This window comes from Brienomyrus brachyistius, unplaced genomic scaffold, assembly GCF_023856365.1.
Source record: "Brienomyrus brachyistius isolate T26 unplaced genomic scaffold, BBRACH_0.4 scaffold33, whole genome shotgun sequence".
Taxonomy (NCBI): Eukaryota; Metazoa; Chordata; class Actinopteri; order Osteoglossiformes; family Mormyridae; genus Brienomyrus; species Brienomyrus brachyistius.
This window is the reverse complement of record NW_026042308.1, coordinates 4,252,624-4,273,531: the sequence shown is the minus strand read 5'-3', so window position 1 is coordinate 4,273,531 and position 20,908 is coordinate 4,252,624. Positions and strand designations below refer to the sequence as shown.

At 43.1% G+C, this 20,908-nt stretch overlaps 3 protein-coding genes across 3 annotated transcripts in view; all 3 read left to right on the top strand.

Moving 5' to 3' along the window:
* Window positions 1–20,908, top strand: part of LOC125721428 (G-protein coupled receptor family C group 5 member B-like) — a 196,856-nt gene that overhangs the window by 110,127 nt on the left and 65,821 nt on the right. The gene's annotated exons all lie outside the window — the stretch shown is intronic.
* Window positions 4,514–20,908, top strand: part of LOC125721429 (G-protein coupled receptor family C group 5 member B-like) — a 121,541-nt gene continuing 105,146 nt past the window's right edge. The window contains exons 1-2 of the mRNA XM_048997334.1: window positions 4,514–5,046; window positions 5,512–6,468. Coding sequence (XP_048853291.1) covers window positions 5,514–6,425 — 912 coding nt within the window. The 5' untranslated portion in view covers window positions 4,514–5,046; window positions 5,512–5,513 and the 3' untranslated portion in view covers window positions 6,426–6,468. The remainder of the gene's footprint in view (window positions 5,047–5,511; window positions 6,469–20,908) is intronic.
* The window catches only part of LOC125721410 (G-protein coupled receptor family C group 5 member B-like), an 81,782-nt gene continuing 65,431 nt past the window's right edge, over window positions 4,558–20,908 (top strand). Inside the window, exon 1 of the mRNA XM_048997286.1 lies at window positions 4,558–4,657. The gene's annotated coding sequence lies outside the window, so the exon portion shown is untranslated. The remainder of the gene's footprint in view (window positions 4,658–20,908) is intronic.

Sequence of the window (20,908 nt, the reverse complement as noted above, 5' to 3'; positions counted from 1 at the left end):
GGGAGGAGCTTGGACCTTCACCAAATCAGCCAAATGTAAATGTCACGTCTATCAAACAGGAGACCCTGCTTTCAGGAGAAATGGTTTAAAGATCACACTGGGCTCCCTTACAGCCCCCCCTCGTCTTAAGGGGGGTTCTTTGTTTCTACTGTGCAAAATAATTTGTAACACAAATGTCTGAACTAGCATGAAAGACACATTCAGCTCTTGTGAAGACTGGCATGTGAAACTGGAAAAGGCACTGGGGAAATTCAGTGCACATAAAGACAGGCAGTGCCACAGATTAGCACTGATGACATGGATTCAGAAGATCAATCCTGTTAATATTCAACCTTCAGATGAGCTGGAAAGAGCAGCAGCAAGTGAGGAAAAATCTTCTGAAGTTAAGTACTTGGCACGGCAAGGCCTGGCTTTTCGAGGTGTTGGTAAGGAGAGTGGGAATTCTGATCCTTCCTGATCCTTTTGGTTTTGATGTGTGTGTTGTAATAAACCCTATTTTTCCACCCGTGTCATGTACTGCCGCAACCAGAAGAGGGCAGAAGATATGGCACAAAAACAAAGGAAGAAGCCTAACTTTAAAAAAACTTCAAAAAACATCAAGACTCATCCAGCATGGGGTGGTGGGTTAACGAAAAACACAAACAATCAAAGAATAAGCAAACAAATGAGAGAAAAGATGCAGAGATGACTGAGAAGCAGGGGATGACTGGAGAAGAGACGACAGGACCAGAAGACAGGAGGGATACAGGGAGAGCGGAGAAGACAGTATAACTGAAGAATGGGAGAAGAGGAGAGACCGCAGAGGAAGGAGAACATAGATGACTGGAGGGGAGGGAATATAGGAGCAACAGAGAGAAGGAGGAAGGGCTGCGGAGGAGAAGACAGGATAAGAGGGGAAAATGTGAGCAGAGAAGGACAAACCCCCCCACTGCCCAGCAAAGTGCACTTGTAAGTAAACCATAATTTTAGCCTTGGGCTCAATATCTGGACTTGTCTCTGTGTAGCGATGCATAGAATCCCTGACACTGGTTATGACTGTACTGTATTAGTCCTAAACCTGCCATTATAGTGTAAGGAGAAAAGATTTTTTTTTTTTTAAATAAATCATTTTAAAAAAAGGTAGAGCGATGTAGCCCCCGGAGAAGTCCCCCCCCCCCCCCCCCCCCCAAAAGCCCTGTTTGTTCCCTTCTAGCTACCAGATGAAACTCACAATGCACCCCAACGCCACCTAACTTCTCTTCCACATGATGCACCTTATTTACCCTTTGAAACCTGTCTATTATTGAGCGTTTTTCTATCCATTTGATTATCAACTTATTACACTGTATGTACATTAGTCAGCCATTTTCCGGACAGTCTGGGCTACTCAGATATGTCATAATTCGATTTGTAAATGCTGACAGTCTTGATATTATCCTTCTTATTAGGAAAAACTACTTCTGCATATAGATATTTCTCAATTTTTAGTCTCATCTAATATAAAAATTGGCAGGCAGTACAAATATAATCTTATAAATGCTGAGATTAGAGTATCTGCAATGCAGGAATGCAGGGGTTTCATTGGGGCCCTTTCTATGGCTTAGTACTGTGAAGGAGTACATGGTTAGTGCCAGGCGCAAATGAATATCTTTGATTTTGCATCCATTTGGTAACTTGTTGAAGTTGTCTGATAGTCAGTAATACATGGTTTAATTAATATGATTCTTTATTTACTACTTTATAACAGAAAGAAACTGAAATAGGAAAGCTTATTTTAATTTACGGTCCACTGGATAAACACAGACATTACAGACGGTTTTAGAGTCTAATGCTGAATGTTTTTTGCTATCATTTTTCTGCCTGCATATGCTGTGATTGGTGCAGTGAAATTTGAGAATGTGTTTGTAATCAGTATCATAGCCTCAGACAACAAACCAACGCTGTAGCGTGTCACTGTGCTTACATGTGAGAGGGGTTCCAGTTACATAATGGACTCGTTCTAATTGTTTTGACGGAGCTCGACAAACCTAAAAAATAAATGCTGGTTTTATCAAAAACTATGTCATATAGCTATATTCCAGATTTATTACAGCCAAACACATCTCGGAGCTCCGAGGAACCTCCTTCTCCTTATATTTCCCTCTATCCCACTCTTCTCATCCCTCCATCCCTCAAATACTGTGTAATGATGATATGTGTGCATGTGGAGGGTGAGGGATGGGCGTGGAAGGTAATAGTTAATTAAGTGGCTACACCTGGGTTGTGAGGGATCTGGGGTTAATAGAGGGAGTGGGAGGCGCGTTAGGGAGATTTGGTCTGGTAGGCACCGTATGTGTTGGGTCCTGGGGGAGGTGCCGCTCGCATGCCGTTTAGGGCTGCCGGCGGTGAAGCCAGAGAGTGGGCGATAGGGACAGTTCCCGGTGCGGTAGGGCGAGGACAGTCAGGACAGTGGGGGTAGGAGGCTATGACCACTGCTTAGATGGGGTGGTTGATAGACGGGAGTAGCGGCACCCTCATAGGGATGGATTGGCGGTGGGGGGGTGGGATTCCCTTTCCGTGGGACGTTCTAGGTGACGGACCGGTGTGATTGTTCCTTCCCCGGGGGAGGGTCCTGATCCCTGGGGGGAGGGGGTGTTCTGTTTTAACTATGTCTTTATTGTATGTGTGTTACGTGTGGTTTAAATGCGCAGTGTAACCGCTTAGGGTCGGGACAGGACTATATACAGTAGGCGGTTCTGGTCCCGTAACGCTTGCCTGTGCCCGAAGTGTGGGGATTACTGTGCATTGCAGTGCTATTGGTGTGCCGTGCCCTAATAGGGATGTTGTGTGGTGCGGGATTTACTGTGTGGTAGCGTGGGTTAACACACGCTTAAAAAGGGGTGGTGTGCTACGGGGAGAAAGCGGGACCGAACTCTTTGTGAATCCAGATCCGACCCAACGGGTCGCTGCATGAATTGTACTGAATAAAAGTATCTTTTTACTTTTAGCTGCAGTCTGGTGGTGATCTGTTCTTCTTTCACAGCCTCTGACGCTAGTTTAGGTTAGTTGCACTGGTGGCAGCGGTGGGATCATTTCTTTCCTTTGTGGTTTTCCCGTTTAGAAATCTAGAATTAGCTTTAACATGTCGGAGGCCGAGGATAGTGTACAATCTCCTAATTATGAGGGCGCTGATTGTTCTGTTACGTCTAGAGAGTGTTTTCTCAATCTCCCGGTGGCCCCGCCTGCTCACCCAATATTTATACCGGAAACTTTTAATGGTGTGGGGCGTGAGTGGTCTGACTGGTCGGAGCAATTTGATCTGGCGGCTGAGGTAAACAGGTGAGATGATTCTCTGAAAATTAAGTTTATGTCTTTGCTATTGTGTGGCCGTGCTAGGGAGATGCTAACTACATCAAAAACCAAATGAATTAAAAAACGCGGAAAATAATGTTGAAATGAAAATATATTTTTTGACAGCGATCGACGACCTGTAATATTTTTGACGATGTCGCTGCTATATCGCTATTTGTAAAAAAAGGAAAAAAATAGTTACTGGAAAAGCTACAGCGTTTTAAAAGTATTTGCTCTACCGATAAGCTACTGAAAGAAGTAAAGTTAGTAGCGTCGTTCATTTTAGTTAGCTACTCCACAACACTGGACATAAAAATAACTGAACAATGTTAACATTTTCGTAATTTAAGCCCTCTCAACAGAAGCACTTTAATGAGAATATTTGAAAAATTAACTGATAACATATCAGTTATCTATATTTTTTTAATTTACTTTGAAAACAGACTCAAATTAAGCCTATACGAAAAATTCAGAAGCCTATACAGTCTCAAATGAAGCCTGTTGCGTTTTTATACAATCGGTCTGATATTCCACTTAACGTCACGCCCGAAGCTCACACTTTGATTGCAAACGGGAAGAAACATAACTATTGTCACGTACATCGGCGGATGTCATCAATTAAGCCTGCATATGGGAGACTACAAAGGGACAGCACACGCAACGGGGGTTGCGAAGTATTGCCAATGTTTCATTTCTATATCGAGCGCTTGCTTGTCCAGTGTCATTCCCTCGTTCCTTACCTTGCCTGCCTTCCTTTCCCAGAGCAGCCCTCGTCCCTGAACCTCCCGTCCTGCCTTCCCTGCCAGCCCCAGGATCTCTCGTCTCCCCTTCCCTTCGTCTCCGTGTCCTGTGCCTGCCTGTTGGACTGGATCTCCCCGGCTACCGAATCTACCTTCTGTCCCCGACCATTCTTCTTGCCTGGCCCATTGAAAGCCTGTTACCTGCTCGATCTAATAAAGATCGCTCTGTTCCGCATTCCTGGGTCCGCGTTTCCCTGCCGAGGGTGTCCTAACAATTATGTCTCCAGTGATAATTTTCTGCTAATAGCATTAATTCTCTTATTTCGGTATCGGTGTACTGCATGTACATGTTATCACCATCAAAGAAAAAAACGCGTTATGACTTATCAGTCATTTTTATTGTTTTTGTCGTTTATTTAATCGTGTAGCAATACTGCCACTTGTCATATTATTAATTGCGTATTTATATAATATTAACCAATGACCAATCTCTGTATCTTACTAGCATCTTTTGCGCATTTGTCTTTGTATCAGCCGTAGCGGTCTGCAGGGGGAATCGCAGAAGCTGGAGTTTCTTAGAGCGCTGCATGGGTTTGGACAAACATTAGGTATTGGTAATATTACTGGACAAAAATATATCGTTATTGGTGTCCACCAAAGTTTCCAGCACTAGCTACAAGAAATGAGATTGAATGCATTTGCTCGTTTTTATTTGTATTTATTTTTTAAAAAGTTTCTTACATTATATCCGTGCTTTTTAAAGGTTATATCTCAATTTTTCAAAAGTAAACACAAAAAGGATGACACTTAATGCCCCCTCCCTGCCCCCACCCTATTTAGAACGTTAGCGTTCCATTACGTAAAAAATGCAGTACTACGTCATGATGCACCGCTTATAAATAATCTGTTTGATAAGGGAGAAGCAAACACAAACGATTCGTGAGTGCATCGTACGTGTTGTAAGAGCAAGTGAAGCTGAAAGACATTGACAGTGAAGGTAAGGCCTCCCCTTCAAAATGTATACTTCACTTAGATCAAAGGTCTTAAAGTAAAAAAAAACGCTGTGAGATGCTAAACTACCGACCGCAAAACGTGCAGACTGGCGGGTGTCAATTGCGCTGGAATGACATTACATGGTTTTAATTTTTCTCTGATATCGGCCGGCCATATACAGTAATTTGTTTGAGACCCCTGAATTTAAATAATAATTATTTTTTATAACGATGGTGGCCTATATAATGTGCCGATTTGCTTGCGAAGTTGTTCAGCTGGTTGACATGGCATTGATTACTGCTTTTTAAGAAAGTGCATGTAGTCTCACACTGTAGAAGTCCATTGCTCAGTTGTCAGCATGCTCAGCGTGTCGCCTGTGATGTGTCCTGCACAGCAGCAGGCTACATTGCGTTTAATGGACTAATACTTCTTCAACCCATTAAATGATTCCTTTCTCTCTCCCTGCCAGTGATGGCTCCCTCTATCAATCTCTTCACCTTCCTCGTCCTGTCCCTGGTGGGGGGCAGCTCTTCATGGGACGAAGCTTCGCCTTGCGGATCCGGCTCCATCCTGACAAGGCCCTACACGGCCTTGTGTGAGCTGGATGCGGTGTGGGGCTTGGTGGTGGTGGTGGCGGCAGCGGCGGCGGCCCTCGCCTCGCTGATCCTGCTCCTGGTGGTACTGTGTCGCCTGCGGAAAATCACAGAGGCTGAGGAGCGCAGCGGGGTGGCGCCGCTACTCCTGCTGCTCGCTGCCATATTTGGGCTCTGTGGCCTCAGCCTGGGATACATCGCTGAGCACCAAGAGAGCCTCTGCTTCGCCCGGCGTGTCCTGAGGGGGGTGTTGCTTGCTGTCTGCAACACATGCCTAGTGTTCCAGGGTCTGCGACTGCGCCGGTTGGGACAAGGTGCTCATAGCCCCAGCACAGGTCAACTGATGGGGCTGGCGGTGGCCTTGGCCGTGTTGGATCCGGAGTGGATCCTTCTAGCCACGATGTCCACGTGCCAGCCAGCCTGTGATTACCAGCCGCTGGACTTTGCGCTGGCCACCACTTATGTGCTGGTCCTGCTCCTAGCAGCACTGGTGGGAGCGGCCTGCAGTCTGTGGAGGCAGCAGCCACGGTGGAGGTGCAGGACCACGTGGCTGCTCATCACCTGCCTGGCCTCAGTCCTGCTGTGGGTGGCCTGGATCACCTTCTGCCTGTATGGCAACGCGGCGCTTGGCCTGCCCCCAACATGGGACAACCGGGTACAGGCAGTGGTGCTGCTGGCACAGGCATGGCTGCTCATACTGCTGCACGCTGCTCCTGAGCTCCACGCCACCTTACGGCCCGCATCCCGCATGAGAGAGGCCAGTTTAGAGGAGGGCCTCTCTCACCTGTAGTTTGGAGCAAACCGGGACTTCGTGTTCAGTGACAACAACTCAGGTATGGTACTTTGTTTTCGCTTCTTTGACCTACTCTGTGACTCTGTGTGTACTTGAGAGAGAGCATAGCCCTCGCTCTTTCCTCACATGGAGCCCCTACTGGAAGTCTGTGGAACAGCAGCGTATAAACAAGGTCTATTGACCTTTCCCTGTAACTCAGATCTCACTGGAGCAGAGCTTAGGTACCATGGCTGCATGTGCCCCCCCCCCCCACAACAATCCCAATAAAAAATGTGAAGTATGACTACTGCACTGCTGAAGGATGTTTACATGATCAATATCTGTCTCTCTCCTGCAGGTGTCCTCCCCAGCCGCCAGGAAACATTACATTTTAAATAAATAATATATATAAATATATCATCTCTGGAAGTGGTGTGTTTTTTTACGGTTAAAAAGTTGAGAAACATTCAATGGTCATCATCATACCATATATCAGTAGCCCAGCCACTGGTCAGTTCCTTCACTCTACTGTTACAGACTTTCATGAAAACATTTTTTAAATGTGGGCATTTTACCTGTGTGATATGCTTGCCTTTTGTACTTTATGAAGGACATAAAATAGAATTTAATTTTTACATTATATTACTCATACAACAGGCGGCATGGTCCTGCGGTGGTTAGCACTGTTGCCTCACACCTCTGGGACCCGGGTTCGAATCTCCGCCTGGGTCACATGTGTGTGGAGTTTGCATGTTCTCCCCATGTCGTCGTGGGGTTTCCTCCGGGTACTCCGGTTTCCCCCCACAGCCCAAAAACTTGCTGAGGCTAATTGGAGTTGGTAAATTGCCCATAGGTGTGCATGTGTGAGTGCATAGTGTGTGAGTGTGCCCTGCGATGGGCTGGCCCCCCATCCTGGGTTGTTCCCTGCCTCGTGCCCATTGCTTCTGGGATAGGCTCCGGACCCCCCGCGACTCAGTAGGATAAGCGGTTTGGAAAATGGATGGATAGATGGATGGATGGATGGATGGATGGATTACTCATACAAACACACACATCTGAAGGTTCTCAACTCTAGGTTTATATCAAACACATTAAAGCCAAACAAATGCAAAAAGTCCATGTATCGTTTGTCCTTGGGTTTTCCAGTCCAAAACGAAATCAGGAAAACTAAACAGCAGCATTTTTTTGTTTTTCTGTCAGAAGGGAAAAAAGCGAAAAGCAGAAAACAAAAAATCAGGCTTCATATTTTATCCGAAAATGTAGAAAATATTACAAAAATACACCATTCTAAGGGTGGGTGTTTCCAAGCTTATGACTGGGACTATTAATGTTGTAAGATTAAGATAAAGTTCACATTAGGCTGTATCTTACATCTCCGGTATCTGTTAGATCTGAATTTACTCATTGACAAGAAACAAAAGAAGGTGATTTTACGGTTTTCCCATTTGGTTTTAAAACAGAAAAACAAATTTATTTTTGTATAGCGCGTTATCCCAACAATACATTGTCTCAAAGCGCTTTACAGCATCCCCACCTAAAGCCCCCAGTGAGTAAGACATAGGTGACAGTGGCAAGGAAAAACTCTCTAGAAGGAAGAAACCTTGGGAGGGACCAGACTCAAAGGGGGAGCCCAACCTCCAGGGGCCGGCAGGGAGAGTCGAATAGAAGAGATGGCTAAGTGCCAAGTCACATTGTCCAAACCATAGGATTTGAGGCACAACCGGGGAGCAGGGAGGTGATGACAAGCCGGTGCCGACTCTCCTTCCAATCGCCAGGCAACCAGAAGTAATTAGGCAGCGGGTCATACATGGAAGATGGCACAGGCAGAACGCGAGCTGGATGCAAGGACGTCATGGGTACATGTCACATGTAGCAGGGTGTGCTGAAAATCTTGATAGATTGAGGTCTCCAGGCAGCACACCCCAGGAGGAGTTGGGGAAATAAAATGTGCAATTAGTCAAAGTATAGGGGAGACTATAGGCAGTGCTAACAGTTAGGTGAGTGCAATATGAAGTGCAGAGTGCAAGCTCCGGCAGATATGGCAATGGCAGCATAAGTAGGAGGGAGAGGCAAGTGGGAATGCAGGCATGGGGAGTCCCTGAAATGTCAGCACTCCAGTTCCACAAGGGGTGGTGAAGCTAGAGTGACAGACTGACAGTTCAGTTTATCTAAAGCCAATGGCATCGAACGCCACCCAGCTCTACACCTCACACTGTAGGTCAGACTGGGAGTGAGGAAATAGCTAGAGTCAGAACTAGTGTCCCTATAAGCTAAACTAAACAGGCGTGTTTTTAGTCTAGACTTGAATATTGAGAGTGAGCCTGAAACCCGCACATCCGGTGGAAGACCATTCCACAGCTGAGGAGCTCTATAGGAGAAAGCTCTGCAGCCTGCCGTAGCTCTTTCTACCCTGGGTACTAACAGATATCCTGTGCCTTGAGAACGAAGCAAGCGTGGAGGGTTGTAAGAGGTCAGCAGGTCACTAAGGTATTCTGGTGCAAGGCCATTCAGTGCTTTATAGGTTAAGGGCAGTATTTTATGATCAATCCAAGACTTAACTGGTAGCCAATGAAGGCAGGATAAGACCGGTGTAATGCGATCAGATTTTGTAGTTCTCAACATGAAGTCTTTTTTCTGTTTTTACTTTTTTCGTTATGATTTTAAAACAGAAAAGCCATAAATAGATTTGGTTTTTGAAACGGAAAATCCAACGAACGATACACGGATTGCAAGACTGAGCACATCCTCATGTCTTTTCATGAAGATTCAACAGAAATTTCAGTACAGTTTTAATATAGGCCTAGTAGGTAACTACACTACAACCTACCGAATAAAAGTAACTAACTGCATCAAAACCATTTTATTCTGACATACTTAATACTCGTGCTGTAGGATACTCTTAAACCAAATTGATTTAAAAAAAAAAAACGTGGAAAATAGTGTTGAAATGAAAATATTGTAATGACGATGTGTGGGGGGTGAGGAATGGGCGTGGATGGTAATAGTTAATTAAGTGACTACACCTGGGTTGTGAGGGATCTGGGGTTAAGAGAGGGAGTGGGAGGCCCATTAGGGAGATTTGGTCTGGTAGGCACCGTACGCGTTGGGTCCCGGGGGAGGTGCCACTCGCATGCCGTTTAGGGCGGCCGGCGGTGAAGCCAGAGAGTGGGCTGTAGGGACAGTTCCCGGTGCGGTAGGGCGAGGACAGTCAGGACAGTGGGGGTAGGAGGCTATGACCACTGCTTAGACGGGGTGGTTGATAGACGGGAGTAGCGGCACCTTCATAGGGAGGGACGTTCTAGGTGACGGACTGGTGTGATTATTCCTTCCCCGGGGGAGAGTCCTGATCCCGGGGGGGGAGGGGGTGTTCTGTTTTAACTATGTCTTTATTGTGTGAGTGTTCTGTGTGGTTTAAATGCGCAGTGTAACCGCTTAGGGTCGGGACAGGACTATAGAGGCGGTTCGGGTCCCGTAACGCTTGCCTGTGCCCGAAGTGTGGGGATTACTGTGCATTGCAGTGCTATTGGTGTGCCGTGCCCTAATGGGGATGTTGTGTGGTGCGGGATTTACTGTGTGGTAGCGTGGGTTAACACACGCTTAAAAAGGAGTGGTATGCTACGGGGAGAAAGCGGGACCGAACTCTTTGTGAATCCAGATCCGACCCGATGGGTCGCTGCATGAATTGTACTGAATAAAATTATCTTTGTAACTGTAGCTGCAGTCTGGTGGTGATCTGTTCTCCGTTTACAGCCTCTGACGCTACTGTAGTTTGAGTTCGTTACAATATCAGTTCGATGACTCGCATATTCCCTATAATATAGGGTCTATATTTTCTAATTTTAAGTCATTTTTTATGTTTATAACCTTAGCTCTGTGCAAACCATTTCGTATATATCCAACAACACAGTACAATTATGGTGGATATCTGGTTTATGACAGTAAAACAATGTAGATTTTATGTACACTGAATGTAAAATTAAAGTTAATGAAAGCAAAATTATAGGAAACAGCTGTTGTGCTTTCGTTTTACTAAAACACATGTTGGTACAATAAAACCATAAAAATTTTACAGATAAAGCATATGACCATAAGTTTAATTTCTGGAAAAATACAGAAAAGAAATTGACCAGTTTCACTGAAAGGGCTTCTGTGTTATTTTACAAACTGTGCGTAAAAATATGTTTATGCAATGTAGTTTTGATAAAACTTTTCTGTCATTTAACATAAGAGGAAAAAAAATTATACTGTAGTCAAATTGGCTGATATAAAATGGTTTAAAACTGTGACAAATTTTGCCTTTTTTTTACAGTGTATACTTCCAGTCACAAGGTAGCAGATACGGATTTCTGAAATAGCAAAGATAAAGGTCAATGAATAATATCCCTCATCTCTTTTAAAACAATAGGTAAGATGCTGTTTTGATATCCTGTCTAGGGTTGGAGTGTAACAGTATTCACGGGAAACGGGAATGGGATAAAGGGACAAACAGGGTGAGGGCAACAAGGGAACACCAGTGGGCAAAGGGATATTTTTTGTATTTTCATTTTTTTTTCATGTATAATGACACTGAACAAATAACCCTGTGCAAAAGACTTTGGGAGTGACCACAGCCAAAATAACAAACAAAATCCCCAACTATCAAGTGCGACCCACAGCTAATCTCACCTAAGTGCAAAGGAAAAGGAAACCAATAGACAAACACTCCACCTCACTCCCTAACCAAATAAACAGAGTCCAACACACACTTGCAAAACAAAATAGCAGTCACTCCCTATGCAGCAATACAATCACACATACATAACTTACACACAAGTCAAAGCAACAAGGGGGCTAGTGAAGACGTAAACCAAAGAAAACCAAGCGGGGAGACAGCAAGCCAAACTAAGGTCGCGGGGGGGACCGGAGCCTGTCCTTGGAACAACAGGCGTAGGCAGGAACCAACCCTGGGCAGGAGTCAACACTCTGCAGGGCGCAAACACTCACAACTCAGATTTGCCAATTAACCTACCCTGCACACTTTTGGACTGTGGGAGGAAACCGGAGCCCCTGCTGGAAGTCTTTCCCCATTCACCAGATTATATTGCCAGAAGACTGAAAATTAGATATCAAATACTAGAGTGACATAAAAACAAAAAACAAGTTTGCTTGTAATGAGACGCACAACAGAAGATTATCTCTTTTTATATTTTGAGAAAACATTTTAACATTTATCCAACCGGTCAAATGGTTTAATACTTCATACAGCAGCATTTCTAAACTCATTCCTCAGCCCACCAGACAGCTCCACGTTTTTGCTCTGTCCCAGATCCCTGCATGCATGAACCAAACAGTCACCATTTACTGCTGTGCTGAGAGCTTGGACAGAGCAAAACTGTGGATCTTTGCAGTGGGGTCCAAGGACTGGGTTGAGAAACCCTGGCATAGAGGAGACTGCAGTGAGAGCCAAGAAAAAAAGAGATTAGAGAGGAAGGTAAAATGCTTCTATTAGCATGGCAAATAAGCTGCAAGTACAGACCCTGTGCTTCCATTACAAACAAAAAGCCTGTATGACCCTCCTAAACACACAAGTCAGATTAACTTAACCAGGGGAAATAAGCATAAAACTTGGCAAAGACTAGACTATGAAAAGGGAAGGTGAACATCATACTTACATAAACTTCTGGGATATGTGGACAAACCCCTTTTAACTGAATCAAGTTACTTAAGAAAATTAATAATTAAAAAATGAATAATCCAAAAATAAATCAATAAAAATTAAGAAAAACACAATCATGCTTTGAACTAATACTGCAGTCAGTCCTAAATGTTCTCATGACATTCTTTTCGTCACGACGCACACTCGGTACATACTGGTTAAAAACCATTTATAATCCTTCATGTACCAGTCTATGATGGAGCACCCCAACCTGGGCCACCCATCCAACATGGCAGATTTCTGCCCCCTGGCCCTGGAGACTAACATACCAACCTCTGGAAACAGGGAACCAGGGGGACATGGGCCGCTGACTGGATGGGCGGCTCCAGAATGAGGTGAAGCAGAAGGTAGACTCCACAGTAGAGGACCGAGGAATGTAGACCAAAACCAGGGAACCTGACGTGGCAAGAACACAAACCAGGACAGATATATAAAACCAAAGCAAACGCATCAGTGGCACAGCCCACCAGCTTGTGAAAGATGGCTACCTGGCATCATGAATCCCTTAATCAAAAACCTTTGTGATGGCAACTTTGCCACCCAGGACTGATCCCTTCTAAAGACCTCAAGTTTCAATGCAAGGTTTCCGAAATGTTTTGAAACATTAGTCCATGTGACTGCTGTGGTATTGTTCCAGGCAGGGAAAACAACTTAGGAGAAAATTCCCGTGCATGTTGGGTATTTGCCCCGCGACCCAATAGGATAAGCGGTTTGGAAAATGGATGGATGGATGGATGTTGGGTATTTGTGGTACTGTTGGGCTGAGGGGGTAATTGAGTGACTATTAACCTTTGAAATCCAATTATATTATTTAAACAGGTTAGTAGTTAGACAGTGTGATTTAAATGAGGATAAGGATGTTTCATTGTCATTACAAAACGTGTTCTACATTAAGGGAACAAAATGAGGCACTCAGATCCGGTGTATTAGCAATAATAAAATAGAAATAAAATCGAAAGAACAATACAATGAATAATATGGTAACAATTAAAATAAAATAGAATAAAGACATTAAGATAAATTCCATTAGGAGAATTTAACCATGGATGTAAAGTGAGCAGGTGTGAGTGTAGCAGAGATTACTGAGGTCTGTGTGTAATAAAGTATATGTGACACTGGCTGAGGAAGCAGCAACGTGTGTGTGTGCAAAGTCACAGTAATAACCTGCAGCACTGAGGGATCTATTGCAGCGAAGCCCTGACATGTAACACTGGTGATGAATAGCAGTGTTAGATATAGGTATAGTGAGGTACTTATAATTATAGTAGGTGTAGGATCAAGGTCTGGATTAGATTTAGTTAGAAACATACAGGGCAAATCTAGATAACACATACACACACAGATTACATATAAATATAAATTTAGGGGCAGTGTGTAGCTCAGTGTGCTAAGCCTGTGATCAGAAAATAGCCCACTTTAGCCCAGCCTGGGCACATCTGTGGGTCCTTCAGCAAGGCCCCCAGCTCCCTGGGTGCCACTATGACTGGCTGCCCGTCACGGCCAGCTCACTCTGAGCAAGTTGGGGGAGGCAAAACGAAAATATCTTGATTAGGATCAATAAAAAGTATTAATTCTTATCCTACGGTCTGAGCATTCGGTCAATCCAAGTACAGAGAGTGGTAATGTGGACAATGCTGCTTGCATTTCCGGCCCAGCAAGGCCTGCTGCTGCTCCACAGCTATATATATTCAGCACTGACCTTTTTCCATTCAGTGGTTGTTAAAATAACTTTGTGTAGCCTAGTAATGGTGTAGTGCAATATTCTTTGGTTTGTAATATAAGGGATTAAATAATATCTTCCAAGTGAGATACAGGCCCTCCACATTTTCAGTGAAAGGAGACCAGACAGCATGAAAGCTCTTCCTACATTTGCCTCTGCTGTATCTCAGATTTTCAATAGGTAACATAGAAAACACATCTTTAACCTATTGTCTGAAGGCAGGGGGTCTGGAGGACTTCCACTGCGTGAGAGTTGTTCTTCCACCCAGCAGAGAGGAGAAGGCTGTGGCTCTGGCCTGTGAGGCGGTGTATTGTTTTTCTGCGGGGAGATGTGAGCATCGGGTGAGACTCGACTCAAATGCAGCCGCTTTGAGACAGACGTGGACTTTAAGGAAACACAGACTACACATGGAACAGCAATGACTGAGCTGGGGAACGCAGTGAGGGCAGACATATTTATACACAGCACAATAATCAGCGACAAAACAGGTGTACAGGGTTAGGATGGAGAACTAAAATGTAAATTTGATCCTCCGTCTATCGCGAAAGATGCGTTCCAGACCCATCAGCGATAGGTGAAAATCCACGATACAGAAAGACCATATACATTTTTCTTTAACTTTAAGCCTTAACATACCCCTCCCACATGCTTTAAACACATGTAAACTCATTAAAACAACACATATATCTGTTTGTCGGGCTAAGGATATGAGTGACATAATAATAATAATAATAATAAAAATAAAATAATAATATGTAATATATATATACACACACACACACACAACTCTCTCTATATATGTAATGGAATATATAAAAATTAAAACATATATGGCTCTTACACATTCTTTTCATCCTTCTTCATGTAGCGTACTGTTGATTCATTCAAGCCATAATGGCGAACGCCGTCCGCATAACGCTTTCCTTCCCGAAGCACATCCAGAAGTTTTACCTTCTCCTGAATGGTCAACGTCTTCCATCGTAGGGCTTAGAACAAAACGAAAACAATCGGACCACAAACAATGTACGGGATACGCAGAGAATCGTGAGGCGTCGGAGAAAAATCTGTGATATAGTGGGGAATCGCTGTAATGTGAAATCTGCCAATCCTGGTTTTCAGCACCATGGACAGAAACCTGTCGTTTATAGGGACCTATTATGCCCATTTTCACTGTTCATAATTGGATTTTTATGGTCTGCTAGAATAGATTCACCCTTTTAATAGATGATATCCAAGAATCCAATATATTATTGCAGGGCTGTTTTCATTTGATATTAACCAAACGTGATATATTTATTTTTACTTTTGATATCTCATCCTTTTCCCCTTATCTAATAAGAGCCGCTGTCTGCTGAGACAAGCTGGTGTGTTTTTACTGCTCATTGAAAAGTGGGTGGTGTGGACTTTGTGTATTACATCACACTCTGAGACAGTCACTGATTGGTGGGCTCTGAGGGGGCGGTGTGACCTGAAAATCATCCATCAATCAACCCAGGATGGGGGGACAGGCAAGTGTAAGGCAACAGTGCTAACCACTGCACCGCTCCTGAAAATCATGAACCATTTTAAATGTTGAAGTATTTTTAAAATCTTTATTAAATTTAAATATTTATTAAATCAAAACATTGAACAGTATACATGATATAGCGACTCATTAATGAATAAGCAATATAATAAGATTCAATTTTGCTTTCACTACTTAAAGCGCCAGAACAACGCATTTGAAAAAAATCAACAGCAATATCTCTTACCAGAAATCAGGAACAGGTTAAGAAAATCCACAGACTTCGTCGCGAGCAGTTTAATATACGAACTATTTCCTTCTACCCAACTCCACACACCAATAATATCACTGCGCAGCAGATATCGCCAGGCAGCTCGTGCTTGTGTCTAATGCGCAGAGATACGAGTAGTGTACTTCGATAGAAGCCCGACATTTCTACGGCTGATATTTCCAAACCTGAACAACTCCCAGCAGAACTTTGATGAATAGATAACATTAAGACCCCTCTAAAATATCTTTTTATAGTTTTGGGGTGAACCACCCATTTAAACGAAGTACATCGTGGTGCTCATGAATTTCAAAGCCTAGATGCCTCATCTCGCTTTTCCACAACGTGTCAGCAGCGCCACCATCTTGGAGCGGTAATTAGGCATAAACAAGCAACATGTCAGGGTGTAGATGGAAAGATCTTTTGGTCATAACTTCTTTACTAATTAACGCATTTATATCTTACAATTATGTAGAATAAATAAACAAGCCCACCACTACTGCCCCCCCCAAATTTATGTAGTACTGCCGATAGTATTCTCAACGAAAACTAACCATGCTAGTATCCCGTCAGTGTCACAGGCTAGTAAACATGTTATGTATCTTATTTGACCGTACCGCAGATTTTTTACCTTTGAAATGTGATTGCCTGTTTTCTAGTTTTAACATTCCTCATACTGTTGCAGTTTCGAAAATAGTCGGTTCACTAAATCATATCTATGAATCCTCTATTTCACAATTACCGTGCCAATATGGCGTATCGCCCAAAGAGGCATCCAGACTTTCAAATCTATGGTGGTGCTGCCTACGCTACTACCCGTCACATGACACAGGAGCTACCGAATACCCGCCAATCGGGAGCCGGCTTGATCAACCACGCCCACCCGTCACATAGAGAAGAGTGAGGCGAAAGAAGCGAATCAGTTTAAAAATGTCACCATCAATGCAGTGTTCAGTAGTCTGAAGATATTTTACTTTAAGCAAGGCACAAAATAAAGTTGTAGTATTTGTAATAAAATTTGAAGATTAGCCATCCCCATGGAGCTGACAGGAAAGCCAGGTACAGGTTTAGTCCTCCTTAATCAGCTTGTCGGTTACTAAATGTCGGCAAATAAGCTTGGCTTTTTCTGTGATTTTTTTTTTCAGTTTAATTGACACTTAACGAAGTAATCTGAGACCTGAGATATAACATTAGCAACGATGGTCATTTTTTACAATCATAGATTTTAACATTGAGGACGTGTGTCTCATGTCATTTTCACATAGAGGGAGTTTAATTTATTTCTTTTTATCTATGTCTGTGTGTCAACATATATCTATTTAGTTATGTCACTCAAATGTATGATTAGTATTGACATTTCCGTAGACTACTATGTTTTAATAAAACTGTATGATCCTCTGGGAGTTGGGCAATAGAACGGAATTGTAAAGTATCAATAAGAAACACTATTAATGAAGTAGCCGCCATATCCTTTTACTTTGTATGAAGTGTGCATACAAAACACAAATAATGCAGTTGTACTGTTATGTATATAATTTAAAAGGTATACTTGCCAGCAAAAGATTGAGTTAATAAAATTAAATGAAAAGTATTAAGACCCCTTGTCATTCATAGTATTATATACTTCTTAATTTTACAAAGACTTTTTTTCTCTCATAAATTTAAGTTTTTGAAATTGATAATCTGGAAAACTGCTGCCTGGGATCCACTATCCATTCTTGACTCTTGGAATAGGAATTGAAGTCGAATAAAACAGCCTTACAGTACCCTCTTGTGACATACAGTAATATGGGAAACAGAACAATTACTAACTGAATGCAACATCCCCCCTTTACTTATGTATTCTTCTTCCTGCAGCAGCACTGTATTCTATAAAAGACACACCTTACCTGTAACATTTCTTCCTATGAGGTCATTACACCCCAGACAAAAAATAATGTAAGTTCAACAAAAAACATTGTGCTTGTGCCTTCCTGTAAGTGCACAACCTTTTCACTATGAACTGCCTGTTTTGCTTCCAACAGAAATCATTTACAATTAGAAATGTTCCATTCACTGAGGACCACAGTAAGAGGATCTATGAACAACTGTTATATATTTTACACTGAATCTCTCTTTTCCTTTAAGGTATCTCTTTCTAACCAGAAAATCACGCTCAGAACATGCATTTCATTTCTTTGTTTAATTCTGTGAAGTTCCATAGTCCTTGAGCCGATGATGGTTTGTGTGCCCTGGCTGCACAGCTTCCAGTTCCTTAGGCCATTCCAAGCTCAACTGTTCTTTCAGGACCAGTCTTTGGCAGGGCTGGAAATTTGGGAAGTCCACTGGGTACTGAGGCCAAATGGGCAGCATGCCATGCTTTCCCGTCAGCCAGGATGGGTCTCGATGGGTGCAGAGAATTTCTAATGCCCTTTTTGCACATGCGCTGGTTTCCACAGCGGCACTCTGTGCCCTTCTCTGAATGAGGGAGTGCGAGCTCCCTGTCTTGCATCACAGTACTGTTTCACGCGAGATTGGCAAAGAGACACCCAGCAATGCACTTTATTATCATGTCACTTAATTATCACTTATGCCCCTTCAGTATCAGGCCAAGTACAAACACTACACAAGCAGAGTATTCTGTGGGGAAAGATTAATGTCCTCAACTGCTGAGAGCAGCGTGCTGGTGATGCTCTGTGCTCATTACATCTGTGAGTTCATTACTCTCTGTAGTGCTTTTCAATGCTGCATTGAGCAGTTGCCAGGATGTTATGCTGCCTCTGAGGATAACTGTTTGTTTTGAAGTAGAATAATTCAGAAGATGGATACAGATTTTCTCTTATTAAACAAGACACTGGCTCACTCATAATTGTCCAATAAGAGATAAGGAGCATTCCTATTGAACAATCATGACTTCTAGCTTAAGTTAACTCCGCTAACTGAGAAATCCTGCTTAGTGGAACACCTCCCTGGTCAGAAGAGAACAACTACAACAACCAAGAGTCACTACCTGGCTTCTGGTTATTGTGCATTAGCTCACAGCTCAGACTGGGAGTCATTTCATAATGAATCGACTCCTCAAGTCCAAGCCTTGCAGTGGACTGCAAAGCATCCAGGGACACTGCGCAGCACGTTAAAGGACAGCTCTTATGGAATGACCACTAAACGTAAAAGTGGAAAAATAAATCATTTAAAAAATGTTAAATGAATAGTTAAGGAAGATGTAGCATTTGATTATGTCCATGCATTTTATAATCTATTCAGTACAGGATCATAGGGGAGTCACAATAGGACATACTGTAAGGAAGGGGAATATTCTGCCAAGAAGGTCAGTGCATCATAGGACTCACTGACAGACACAGACACACACAGGCACAAAGAAACAAGCAGCAGAACATGCATATCACATGCAGAGCTCAGCCATGATGTTAGGAGCATGACACCCTGAGCCAACAAGCCTGTAGGACCTAAGAACAAACTTAGATTTGGGTTTAAAGTGTTCTATCTGGGATTTTCTTGCTGTTGGTACTACAGCCAGACACACAACAGTCTGTAGTCATGATCCTCGTTCCCCAGTAAAATACTATTATTTTCTTTCATGCGTACTTTGACAAAGACATCAGCTTAATACAATGCACAAGGCTCACAAGTTGAAACTTCAAGAATAGGCACAGACCATGACATCACCTTAAAACCAGCTTGGAAGGTGATGAAATTGTAACCTGGCTGTCTTCATCGCCTGATTTAATCCCCATCGTTAACTATGGGGCCTTAATGTAGCATAAGATTAACCATGATCTCAAACATTACACTTCTCAGAGCGGCATCTAGGAGGTTGTCCTAGTTGCTTGTGAGTGTGTGTGTGTGTGTGTGTGAACTGATAGCAGGCTCATGATGGTCATTGACATAAAGGGCATTAAACTTGGCAAAAGGGACCGCAAAGAATGGCAGATTGTTATTCTTTATATAAATTCAAAAGCTAACTAAATCTTCTTTTATTATTGCTTCTCTTAATAGAAAAGAGAGAAAAATCCATCAGTTTCTTTTGTTTTCGTTTGTGACTAATTTTCTCTAAAAAAGAATTTACTTTTAGCAAAACAAAACTTCCGAATTCATTTTCTCAGTCTGTCAGTTTGCACACACACACACACACACACACACACACACACACACACACACACACACACACACACACACACACACACACAGAGTCAAATGCTTTCATACATGTATATATATAGTCAGGAGTGGTACTTTCACCACGATATGTCACCCATGTGCACTGTCTTCGAGTAGTGAACCAGTTTTCAATACAATGGTTAAAAAGGCTCAAACCTTCAGTGCCTCGTTGTGCCATCTCTACCAGTGTTTTTTACAACAGGGAAAATACAACTTGTATGCTGGCCTTAGAAGCGCAACTTAAGAATAGCTGCCATGCTTCTGCCTAGCATGGCAGAGGGAGTAAAATGGTATGGGACTGCGTTGGTGCTGGTAAGGTGGGTGATTTACACAGAGTACAAGGTGCAATGAACCAGCAAGGTTACCGTTCTGTTTTACAACTCATGCCACCCCCTGTGGTCAGCACTTCTATCAAGCAGCAAGGCTGATTCAAAGCACACTGGTGAAAGATGAGGAATCCAGAGAACTGTCCTGCTTGACTGGCCTACAGAATCATCACATCTCCAGCCTATCAAGCTCATGTGAGACCAGCTTCACCGTGAGGTCAGAGAAAATACCAAGCCAGTCCCACCTCTGGGAATAGCAGGATTGAAATTTCCCCTAATATTGTCATAAACGGACAGCTCTAATGGCAAAGGACTGCAAAGCTGTAATTGCTGCAAATATAGTTTTCATACAGTTTGATTAATTGATAATGAAGATGAAACTTATTGCAATATTTATTATATCACAAAGCTGAAGGCAGCAGGGAAAAGTAAAAAAAGAATCACCCCAGATGGGACTTAAAACCACGATATCCAGCTCAGAAAGTCAGGGCCGTGGGCATTTGGCCAGTGGGGCAACCGGCAGACCTGAGCTTATGACCGGGACACTTGACTCACAATGGAAGCTCAGCAAATTATAAGCAAGCCTGCAAAAGTGACATGAATGGATCTGTGTAATCTATGGTAAAATGCGTCTTGGGGCCGAGACATTAACACTCACAGTCCAGGAGAAGATGACATCCATCACTGGATCTCAGTCAAATGCGCTCATCGAGTTTCCGCTATGCCTTTGGCATTTAATGTTTGTACTTAGCTATAGAGTGGCAGGAACACAAATGAATGGGAAGTTCATTTGCATTACAGCAATACGTCACACATGACTATGTAAGGGA